The 12171-nt window shown below is 37.0% G+C and overlaps 2 protein-coding genes across 2 annotated transcripts in view; one reads left to right on the top strand and one right to left on the bottom strand.

The window, feature by feature from the left end:
* Positions 1-2154: 2154 nt before the first annotated feature.
* Positions 2155-4339, top strand: hmgb2a (high mobility group box 2a). The gene is made up of 5 exons (XM_016463566.1): positions 2155-2248; positions 2969-3127; positions 3312-3457; positions 3540-3714; positions 3793-4339. The coding sequence occupies exons 2-5, from the start codon at positions 2981-2983 to the stop codon at positions 3949-3951; spliced, it is 627 nt and encodes a 208-aa protein (XP_016319052.1). The 5' UTR covers positions 2155-2248; positions 2969-2980; the 3' UTR covers positions 3952-4339.
* Positions 4340-5608: 1269 nt separating this feature from the next.
* LOC107671400 (N-acetylgalactosaminyltransferase 7-like) overlaps positions 5609-12171 on the bottom strand; it is a 19261-nt gene continuing 12698 nt past the window's right edge. The window contains exons 4-10 of the mRNA XM_016464318.1: positions 11040-11229; positions 9250-9367; positions 8617-8739; positions 8270-8488; positions 8086-8184; positions 7848-7976; positions 5609-6562 (exon numbers count right to left, since the gene is read on the bottom strand). Of these exons, the coding sequence (XP_016319804.1) occupies positions 6425-6562; positions 7848-7976; positions 8086-8184; positions 8270-8488; positions 8617-8739; positions 9250-9367; positions 11040-11229 (1016 nt within the window). The 3' untranslated portion in view covers positions 5609-6424. The remainder of the gene's footprint in view (positions 6563-7847; positions 7977-8085; positions 8185-8269; positions 8489-8616; positions 8740-9249; positions 9368-11039; positions 11230-12171) is intronic.

Here is a 12171-nt window from a genome sequence, read left to right as displayed (position 1 = left end):
TTTAAAAACTGCATGTTGTGTTCACTTGTGTTATCTTTTACTAATATTTAAATTTGTTTGATGATCTGAAACATTAAAGTGTGACAAACATGCAAAAAAATAAGAAATCAGGAAGGGGGCCAACACTTTTTCACACCACTGTATACATATATATATACTGTATATACACACACACATATATATATATGCTATACAATCCTGCAAAGAGACACTGCTACTGAGCTTGCTGTACAGTCAAATAAAACTAATTATAACACTCTTCACATTTCCGATAAGAGTATCGTTTTTGTTTGTATTAGCATGTCTGCTCTTGCCAGATCTTGGAGCACTCTAATAGCACTGTACCACAGATACAAACAGGATATGCTTCATGTACAAATCTAAAAGGAAGGGCATGTTACAAAAGAGAGATAAAGGCACAATGTTTCACCTGAACATTTTTCTATACGATTTGTGCAAGTCTAAAGAATGACATATTTTCATAGTTAAAAATCCACAACAAAAAGTTAGACCAGACAACCAACAGCTTTAGTTGTTGTGCTAGACATTTGGGATAGAAGCACAACCATCAATACCCAATATACTCACACAACATACTTGAATAAATACATTTTCCTTATCTGGTCAAAACCTGAAAAATAAATAAATAAAAATAAAAGGATATATTAAAAGCTATATAAAACAAAAAATATTGGAGTACTTTTTACAAGAAAATACCATTTCAGTCTTTCTACTACAGAATTTCACATTTAATTAATGCGCTACTTGCCATGTCCTATATCAGTCCACCCAGTCCTCTTATTTGACCACAGTTCAGACTTGAATCAGCCTTTCAAATCGTGCCTTTTGTGCTCAGGGTACTTACAGAGCCATTTGGCTAATTCTCCAGAACTGTTTTACACTTCAATTGTCTTAACCTATTCAAATCCAAAGGCAAAAGGTGGAGAGAAGTGATTCAGGAGAATGTGAGGTGTTGTTTAATGCTCAAATATAGGTGGTAACAGTGTCATGCTAATCCATGCTGATGTCCTCATTTAGTCCTCCATCACAGTTACATCTAAAATGTGTAGTTTTCTACAATGTATCTATATGGCCACACATCGCATGGAACTGGCTTGAACTGCCCAAGTGCCTATTCTAAGATTTCAGCTAAATAAACTAGCATATCCTTTATTTATTTTTTAAATTGCATTGGCACATTTACATGTATGTGTGTGTTTATGATAGTAACACTGGCACAAATTCTGCTGAGAATAGCAACAACAGCAGCTAACAATAATGTCTACAAGTTATGTTATTTATTGTGCTATAATAATGAATAATGAACTTAGAAGAAAATGAATGCTTGTTGATATATCAGTTTTAAGAATGCTTTCGTGAACTATGCAATGCATTATCGTCTGTTGTAATACTTTCTAATATTCAATGGTACTCAGTGAACAAAAACGTCCTTCCCCTCACAAAGGGTCAAAGTATCACGTGATCGTGTATGTTAACCAAAGTCACCAAATGTGTATATTACAGAGTAGCAATACTTGCACACACGTAAAAATAAATAAATAAAATAATTCTCGGTGGGAAAATGGGGTTACGTAAAAAATATTTTTGTTTTTTATTCAAGCACTAAATCTTAGTAACACGAAGAACATTAATAAGAAAAGTTATACTTGATGAGAACTGAGAATCTACAAAAACCATGTGACTTTAATACAGCTTAAGGCATATAACAGACAAACTCGCATCTACACAGACTTCAGCTTTTGTCCATATGGCGCTACATTGTTTGAACCACTACAGACTTGACACAAAACCTGAATGTGATTTTGTTTGGCAGGGAGATCATCCCTCAAACACTTTCACTCAGTGTGTGTAACCTATTCATATTTGTTTCAGACAGACGTTTAAAATAAGAATAAAACTGAGGTGCATTTTCCCGATTCAAAGACTTACCGCTCATTATTTTAAATCCCCAGTTCAACCAATAGCTGACGAGATCAGTGGCGTCGTCATCTGGATCTAATTTCCACGAAGAAACTTGACTGCGGTCATAAACAGCCAATAGGACTTCAATACCGCTCCTAGAAATTTGCCGATTCAAATTTGAACTTGTCCCAACCAATCAGATGAGAGCTCAGAGGGTGGAGTCTATGGGCATTTAATCAAGTTTGTGCGCCCTGCAGCACAGCAACAAAACAGTTTACAAGACTAGACTACGTACGTTTTGTCGAGCAGTTGAGGCTGATTATAGGTAAGCATGGCTTGGTTTATCTAGCAAATGTTTTTAGAATTTTTTTTTTTTTTTTTTTTTAAATAGAGCTTTTATCGAGCGAGTCTGGGAAAAATTATGTTTCATGGTCGTGATTATTTATTGTACGAATTAAGTATTTTATACGAAACTTAAGACTTTACTATTGTTTTAGTTCAAATTAAGTGAAGTGGTGTTTATGGAAATGTTATCGTCTTAGGTGTAACAGTTAGCTTTGTTAATTTTGTTTAGACGTAACGTTAGATTTTCCAGGATTTTAGCAGTTTAGTGATCTTGTGAAGTTAAGAGCGTAAGCAGCCATGACTGGCTGGGAGTTTGAGGTCGTAATGGAGACTCAGCGCCTGTGTCCTGAGCCTGAAGCAGCTAAAAGTCCTCCGAAGTAGTGTCTTGCTGATTTGGTGGGTTTATTTTCGTTTTAACGCGTAGAATCTGAAACCATTTACTCTCGACAGACATTCTAGAGCATATTTCCTGCAGTTTAGGCGGGATAACAAAATGGAGGGACGCTTATTGTTCTAGTTGAGTGATCTGGTGGAAACGAAGCAGGAACTTGATCGGATTAACTTGCGTTTAGTGAGCGACCATTTCACTGTTGCTTTACAAGCGTACAAAGCGATGCTCGAACGGGGGTTTGACTAACAATACATGCTGCTGCTTTTATTGCTTTTTTTAAACCGTTTTTGGTGTTTTTATCACTTTTAGCATATCACAGCCATGGGTAAAGATCCTAGTAAGCCCAGAGGAAAGACGTCCTCTTACGCGTTTTTTGTGCAAACCTGCCGGGAGGAACATAAGAAGAAAAACCCAGGGACCTCGGTGAACTTCACAGAGTTCTCCAAGAAGTGCTCTGAAAGATGGAAGGTGAGTTGAACAGAAGGGCTGCAATGTTTTTCCGGGGGGTGGTGGTTGTTGTTGTTAGGGAGGGGGTGGGGCAGAATTACACGATGCATCTGTTACTCAGGTGACTGAGGCAAATGTAGGGCGGGAGGATAAAGAGCCACACACTGCTTCTGGCAGAACCTAATCATAGTCTCATGTTTCTCAGACCATGTCATCAAAGGAGAAGGGCAAGTTTGAGGAAATGGCCAAAAATGACAAGGTCCGCTATGACCGGGAGATGAAAAACTACGTGCCTCCTAAAGGTGCAAAGGGAGGGAAAAAGAAGGATCCAAATGCTCCGAAGAGGCCACCGTGAGTAGTGCACAAATGGACCCATGAGATTTCTTTTGTTTTGACTTGAGTATCATTTTTCTTTTTCTCCTCTTGTCATCAGATCTGCTTTCTTTGTCTTCTGCTCTGACCATCGCCCAAAGGTGAGGAGTGACAACCCTGGCATCTCTATTGGTGACATTGCAAAGAAGCTCGGGGAGATGTGGTCCAAGATTTCACCAAAGGAAAAGGCTCCATATGAGCAGAAGGCCATGAAGCTCAAGGAGAAGTATGAAAAGGTAACGGTTGGCCCAATTCTAGGTACTTTCAAAAACCATTTGATGTTTTGCTGGCATTAACAAATAATTTCCAACCAGGATGTTGCTGCATATCGTGCCAAAGGAGGAAAAGCAGATGGTGGCAAGAAGGGTGGACCTGGCCGGCCTGCAGGAAAGAAGGCCGAAGCTGATGACGACGATGAGGATGAGGAAGAGGAGGATGTAGAAGAAGAGGATGACGAAGATGAGGACGATTAAACTATCAGGAAAACTTGAGCCGAGTTGTTTGCAAAACAATGTGAATGCATTTTTTAGCATTTAAAGTTTTTCAATACATGTACAGAAATGTGTGTAATTTAATACATATTGAGGTCATGTGCTGTTTTGTAAATGTAACAGCATTTTTTTTTTTTAAGCACTGCTTTTTGTCTTGATAGCTGTGGTTGCTTTGGTTTCTTTTCCCTGTTCGATATTATCTACTACTGCCATTTTAAGACAAATAAGGAACAATTTGGATTTGTGTAGTGTCTCAATTTTTAAAACAAGCTTTAAAGTTGTGTAGACTGAATCCTTTTTTTTTTGTGTATATTGTGACCAATTCCCATTTTCACTGTGCAATTTTGACTTATTAAATAATTTTGCAGAATTTCTGTGTTGTCAGACCACATTTAAGTTCATAGCAGCTAGTGCTGCTTAGTTGAGTAACTAAGATTATTGAAATATAAAAATTACTAATGGACTAGGCAAACTTTTTTTTTTTACCTTTTAGTTTGTTCAGTTCTGCTTTAGTTTTAGAACTCTTAAAGCTGTTCTGTATGTACTCCTAGTTTTACAACCAGGTGCAACTACATTAAAAGCAGAGTTTTGTACTTCTAATAGACCATTTTGATTTTATTTTATCCAATTAGGTTTAGTTTCTTGTGAGGTGGCCATAAGTACTATGGGGGTGTAATTGCCATCTTAAACCAAGGTTGTGGGGGGGGGGGGGAGATTTTTTTTTTGCCATTTGGTTGACCTATTGAAAAGGCAAATACTAATTTCTCAAATGAATGACTTGATCTGAAAAATAAGACGTAAATGCACATGCAACCTCATCTGTAATCAGAGTTCGACTTGAGTACATTAATGATTTATGTTCGGCTTTTGCTTGGCCAAGTGACAAGAACCAAAGACTTAAACTACTTCAGTCTGTGTGCACTGAATTTATTTAATACACGAGTTTCACAATTTGTGTTGAATTACTGAAATAAATGAACTTTTCCACGACATTCTAATTTATTGAGATGCACCTGTATGTAGTCACAATAAGGTGTGCCGTATATCATACACATGACATCTGCTCACCTGTATCCAACAGACTGCTGCACAGCTGATGCTTTTCCTGCACGCGCTCAGTCTACTGCCTTGAACAACCTAAGCAGCACACAGACAGTCTATTGTAATTATTCAAATGCTTGGGATCATCTCTATTTTTTTTAGTAGGCACTTTCCAAGAATGGAGTACAAAATAGCATGAAACTTTTCTCAAAGGGAGGTGGTTCTTTATTTCAGCAACTCTGAAAACCAAATGTTGACCTAATTATAACCTGTTTAGCTTCTTAAAATTTGAGCTATGCAACTCTTTTGGACAACATTTGGAACAACTCTGTAGTCCAGAAACGATGGCATGGCTTCGGTATTAAACATGCTTAAATGGCCTACTTTTCATGGTTCCATATATTTAATCTAACACATAATTTTGCTACAGAAAAGATGTGATTTATGCTTCTTAAAAAACCGGCAACCAATGGGATACCCTATTTATGGAAAGTGCCAACAACATTCCCAACAGCCTACAAAAATGTAATCCTCATGATCATCTAAATGGTTGAAATATCATTTAACCTGCTACAAACAGCACTTTCATACAGCAGCAGACTGGTAAAAATGTTCCATTTATTTTCTTGAGAAAACAACCATTATAAGTTAGATATTTACACCTTCATTGGGAAGCCCACCATATCTCAAAAGGTTAATTTAGAAATACTCATATTTACATTGTACAAAAACTAAAATGTACACATTGTAATCATTCTTGCCCTTAAAACATAACTTTGCTCCATTTGCTCGAGATGATTTTTGGCCATGAATAGTATTATAATCAAACGTTGATTTTCACATACAAATAAACATCTATTCCCCCAACCAATCAAACTTTTTAATGCAGCAGACAAAAATAAATTTATCGCTTTTTTTTTCTCATTGTTGACCTTATATCCCAATTTCTCTCCACTCCCATTCTTTACCCATAGTATATGGCAAAAAAAGTGCCATTGTGCCAAAGACGAAAATAGTTCAAGTGGCAGGTTGTCATCTCAAACATAATGAAGGTCCAGTATTAAAAAAATATGCATCCCAGTACTTGATGGACAACCTGTATTTTATAATGGAGCAGCAACAAAAGTGGTATTAGATAATTCATCTCAGCACACATTGTGCACATTCTGTGAAAGGGAAAAACATTCTGTTAGGTAGACCCCTCCAATTCACAGATTCCAAAGAAAAACCCATGCGATGGACACTGGGGATGACCCGATGTAAACATTGTCTTCAATGGAGAAAAAAGTTTATGTTTATGATCAGAGTTCAGAGTTATTCGGGTGATGACTAAAACCTAATTAGTCACATTTATACTGGTAAAACCTGTTGCTGTAGTCAGTGTTTATCCTTGAAGCACATTTGAGCCTGGCTCTCAAACTGCCACAATGTTGTTCATCTCCCACTTCTGCGAGCTCTTGCTGTTGTCACAGTCAGCTATATAAACTTTGTGCAAGACGTCAGAGCGATCCAAGCATTTCCCTGTAGGTATATGTGTGAATCGATGTAGATCCTAAAAAATCAGAAGCATTGGAAAAGTTCAATCAAGAATCGATACAGCAAGGTACAAGAGTAAAGTCTGCCAACAACCTAACAAAACACTATTTGTACAGTATTTATTACTAGGTTTTAATCTAGTTTACATATATTATTGTTCATTGTTATTACATGTTTGTTAACAACCCATTAACTAAAGGATATTATGTTTTTATATTTTACTATTGTTCAAAGGTTTGGGGTCAATATTTTTTTAAAGATATTAATACTTTTATTCATTAAGGTACACTAGCTTTTTTGTTAAAAATATTTTAAAAAATTATATAATGAGCAAGTACATCATGAACCCATCTTCCAAACCGTGTTTTTGTCTAATCCTTAATCACTACGGTACACCTGTAATTTAATATTAGGACAACTTTAGACCTGTCAGGACAACAACCGCTGCAGAGTCGCCCAGTAGCTGCATGACAAACAGAGAGAAGTAGCACCGTCTACAATGTTCTTCCGCAAGACGCGTGCAGTTTTGTTTCTTAACCGCTAGAGTCCCAAGTTACACAGTGTACCCTTAAGGACTCGTTAAATTAATCAAAAATTACTGTAAAGACTTTTACATTGTAAAAAAAAATCTATTTCAAATAAATACTGTTATTTTGAACTTTCCATTCACCAAAAAAATAAAAGTATTAAGGTTTTCAGAAAAATATTACACTTGATGATGATGATGATGATATGAAATGTTTCCTGAGCAGCAAATCTAAAAAAAAAACTAGAGCAATAGCTGCTAAAAAAAATCAGCTCTGCCATCATAGGAATAAATTGCATGTTAAAATATATTCAAATAGAAAACAGTTATTTTATTTACAACATTTCACAATATTGTTGTTTTTACTGAATTTTTCCATCAAATAAATAAAGCCTTGGTGAGAATAAGATGTTCTTTCAAAAACATTGAATAAAATCTTAACTTACAAAAAACTTCTGAATTATGGTGTAGCCTATATATTAACTTGAATTTCTGCAGACAATACATTTTTAACAATCAACCAAGATTATTATTATTTAATTATTTTAATTATTTAAAATTTAGTTATTTATTCCAAGCAATTATAAACTAGTGTTAGACTACTGAAACATATTGTAAAGTGTCATATACAGCTTAATTTGTGTATAGGATTTGACTAAAAAAGAATTATTCCAAATGTTTTGATGTAAATAAAATTATTTATTTGTTGTAAAAATAGCATTTTTTTGACTTAGAAACCAAGACCAAAGATGGCTCGATATCTCCTGTGACATACCTTAAAATATCTCCACTCCGTGTGCTCGTTTAGGTTGCAGTGTGTTATGATGACAGCAGTTCCGTCTCCCCCCTTTGTCAGGCACTGGTCATACTGCATGAGCTGGTTTGCTTCATTAATTCTAAAGAGCTAGAGAAAGGCATAAGCAAAATCAAATGAACGGGAGAGAGGAAAAATAAAAAGCTTGTCATGCAAACTGTAAAAAGTAAAGTACTGCTGCTAAATCGTTTTCCTTTACCTGATTTCCACCCATTCTATGACAAGGCCCAATTTCGACATTGCCACCATTGGTGTGGCCCATGCTGTCGATGCAGTAGCTGGTCTCAAACCCACGGATCTATTGAAAGAGAAAGTGATGACAAATGCCAATATCTTTAAACCAGTTTCAACTGTGTTTTTCTTTGCATTGATTATACAAGCACCTCGCCCCATTCCACATTCTTTGGAGGCAGTGGGTAATGCAGAGGGATGTCATAGGCAATCTCTTCCATGAACCACTTGAAGCTCTTGCAGCGATGTTCCTCTCTGAACTTTTTCAAGCTGCTGGTGTCTCCGTAGGCCAGTGTCAGTGTCTCAGGTCGACTTGCGTAGAAATAGTCTTTATACTCATCCCACCACACCTCCACCACCCGCACATAGTTCTACACGCAGCCAAAGAGGAGAGCGGAGGTTACAGACTGGATTTAAAGTGTAAAGTATAGCTGTGAACCAGCTTTGTTTTCAGATTCAGAGAAGCAGGTTTATGAAAAAAAAAGAGAGTGGAACTGACCTTAAGCGTGGGGGATGAGCCTACATGAGCAGGAGGTGGGTTTCCCTGCCAGCCCTGTAGACGGTAGATGTGCCCCACCCGTGAACATGGCACGAACAGAAGCTGCCCACCACACTGCCATATCTACACAGGACACACACACGGCAGGGATTCAGAAAGTGTTAAATATGTTGCTTTGTGCAATTAATATAGAGGATAAAACGCCCTGAAGTTTATTTTGTGATAAAGACCGTTTGACTGTAGATTTCTTTTTTTTTTTTTTTACTTACTTTTTTACGTAAATCAATATATGGGCATGAAGTATTGATTTGAGTGAAAATGATTTTATTATCCTATTTGTAGAGACATTTGGTAAGACTGAACACAAGCACAGCTATGTAAGAAAAACTGATCAGTCAAATGTTGCCATTGACTCAACATCATTATTCAGAATTGACTGAATGAAATGGAAGTGACCAATCAGAATCAGTATTTCAGTGTAATACAGAACAAATTAAAATAAAAGCAAGCAAACAAACAAATAAGTCTTGGGAAAAAAATAGAAACACAGAATTACCTTGTATGCACACCTTAAAAAAAAATCTAGTAAATTTTAAACTGAGAGAGCACCAGCAATTTAAAGTAAAAGTTTACCTTGTAGGATATCTCAAAGTTTTCTCCTCCCCAGATCTGTAGGCCTGGATCATAGAGGCCCAGCTCGAAAAAGAAATCTCTCTCTATTGCGAAGAGTCCTCCAGCCATTGCAGGAGACCTGCCATACATATTTACCTATCAGGAATGCTTCCCCCTTACATTTCACACACATACAGTATGGTATTTAAGAACACTAATAGACAAGGCCTTGTTCAGACTGGCAGTAAAAAGCTGAAATTCATTTAGTGGTACTTTTTTTTTTGTAGCCTGAAAAAAATACATTTTGACAAGTTTACATTTTTTTTTACTAATATGCTAATAATATTGTGTGTGTGTGTTTTGCCACAAGTAACGTAAGTTTGAACAGTCTAAACAATACATTTTAAAATCAAATTTATGAGGCGAAAAAAAATCCGATTTTTTCCTGTAGTGTGAACAAAGCCAAAGAATCACCAAAACAAGCAGTAAAATGCTGTCATACATAATACAAAAAAAAGCATTCCCATTAAAATAAAAATGCTCATGTTTTGTCTCAGTGCCTTTATATGGTGGCCGTAGTGCACAACACAACAAAATCTCCATAACACTGCGAAATTGTCACAACAATTTTGCTGTTGCGACTTGTTTTCGCTGTGTTGTGTTAATTTCGTTGTGTTACGGTTTGTTTCCGTTGTGTTGCGCTCATTTCGACAAAATCTCCATAGCACAATGAAATTGTCACAACAGTTTTGCGGTGTTGTGGCTTGTTTCCATTGTGTTGTGTTAATTTCGTTGTGTTGTGCTCATTTCGTTGTGTTACCGTTTGTTTCTGTTGTGTTGCACTAATTTCGACGAAATCTCCATAACACAATGAAATTGTCACAACAATTTTGCGGTGTTGTGGCTTGTTTCCATTGTGTTGCAACTTGTTTCCGTTGTGTAGCAGTAAACAGCTTTTGAAAACTTTATTGCAGAGAAGCGGACAGAAAACGGCATATTATAACACTGTAAAGAAGTTCAAGTAAAAATTAAGTAGCATACACAATTTCCCGTTTGGTGGCTAGGCACATGCACTTGGGCACGCTTACGCCAAGTCACTACCACAGGAGGGATAAGTTTGTAGACACGACAGAATGGAGACTGCATGCAAAGAGAAGCAGAAACAAGGTCTATGAGTCGTTAGTTTAGTAGTTCTAGTAGTAGCGACTTTACCAGAACAGTCATGGTGGACTCATAGTATATGAAGTATTTTGTTAAAATCACTTCATTGTGTTATGACCACTTCATAGCAGTTAGTATACAGCTTTAGCACATTGCGGGAAGTATTTAATGAGTGTCATAAGAGCCAAACTGTTAAAGAAGCAGAGATAAGCAGACCACCACCAGTCTTTATAAGTGAGAGGCAAGGTCTCTCCACTTATGTGTATTGTGGTCAGCCCTAATCAGCTCAGGATTATGGCTCTAAATTACCGATAGGGCTCAGTTCTAGTTAGTCTCTTCTGCTTCTCCTTGCTATTCAGAGGCACGCGTTTCCAAAGCATGCTCCAGTCCCATGCTCCTCTGGCAAAGCCATCCTCGTCTCCGCCCCCCTGGGGCTCGATGGTGAAAGTCTTGCCGTTAATAGCGTCTATGAGAGGCACTGTGCACACCGTTCTAAACATGGCCACAGAGGATGGAGGAGAGGCAAGAGGGATGTCCATGCAAGCAAACATGGACATACATACATACACAGACAAGGGGACAGGGGAGACAAAACAAGAGAGAGACAGAATGGGTTTAATGATCATGCTTATGGGAGGGTGGAAGTTTACCGATAAGGCTCTGTCTTATGCTTTCTCTTAGCCTTCTCCCTGCTGCTGAGAGGGACCCTTTTCCACAGGAGGCTCCAGTCCCAGGCGCCTCGCGCCAGACCGTCCTCATCCCCTCCCTGCTGTGGCTCTATGGTATAATCATTGCCGTCTATGTAATCTATCAACGGTACTGTGCAGACCGTTCTGCAACATTAACACAACATACATTTAGGTTAAGATTTAAAAAAGAAAATAAAACATACCTGGGTAGTACATTAGAAAGAAAAATTTAAAAAAGAAATTATATTTTATATTAATATTCGAACAACTTTTCCAGATAACTAACATCATGTGGTCCAACCAATATACAGAAACATGAAACAGGATTATTTCATAGACAAGACCACTGCAGTGCAGACTCTAAAATGTCTCAAAATATCAAATAACTTGACTTTTTTTATGACAATACAAAATTTCAGACTGTAAGTCGTCATGTGGTGCAACTTCACAAAAATGTAATGATATTTATGAATTCATGATATTTACATTAAAAAAAATCACTTGAAAAATATCACATTTTTCACTTGTTCAATATTTACAAAAAAAACTGATCAATGATGTGCACACTCACCTGTATTCAAGATGCAATATTACATTATTTCTATGCAATAAGAAAATATTACAATTTATTTGTAGGTTACACCACATGACATTTTCAGAGTCATCCAATTTATACCTTTTTCTTAAAGGGGTCATATGATGCGATTTCAAGTTTTCCTTTCTCTTTGGAGTGTTACAAGCTGTTTGTGAATAGATAAGATCCCTGAAGTTGCAAAGACTAAAGTCTCAAAACCATAGAGATATTCTTTATCAAAGTTAAGACTATGCCACACCCCCCTAAAATGGCTCATTCTAACACGCCCCCACATATCTAGGTCACTATGTGGGAATATTTGCATAATGCGCCCAAATGTTCACGCAAAGAAAGAAGGCGTGGTTTCAGTAACCGCAGTTAGTGTTGAAGCAGCCATGTCAGGGAGACGCTGTGTGTTTCTAGGCGAAAGCAAAAGCACTTTATTTGGCCTTCCAAAAGTAGATGCATTTAGGAATCTTTAAGATCACTTACAACAGAACAGCAATGCATTTTATGGAC

The sequence above is a fragment of the Sinocyclocheilus anshuiensis genome, unplaced genomic scaffold, assembly GCF_001515605.1.
Source record: "Sinocyclocheilus anshuiensis isolate Anshui unplaced genomic scaffold, SAMN03320099.WGS_v1.1 scaffold145, whole genome shotgun sequence".
Lineage (NCBI taxonomy): Eukaryota > Metazoa > Chordata > Actinopteri > Cypriniformes > Cyprinidae > Sinocyclocheilus > Sinocyclocheilus anshuiensis.
This window is presented reverse-complemented; position numbering and strand designations above follow the sequence as displayed.

Excerpts from the sequence above, each read along its gene's own strand:
- hmgb2a (XM_016463566.1), top strand. The coding sequence starts at position 2,981 with ATGGGTAAAGATCCTAGTAAGCCCAGAGGAAAGACGTCCTCTTACGCG. Across the intron at positions 3,128-3,311 it reads AGTGCTCTGAAAGATGGAAG|ACCATGTCATCAAAGGAGAA; the intron begins GTGAGTTGAACA and ends CATGTTTCTCAG. Across the intron at positions 3,458-3,539 it reads AATGCTCCGAAGAGGCCACC|ATCTGCTTTCTTTGTCTTCT; the intron begins GTGAGTAGTGCA and ends TCTTGTCATCAG.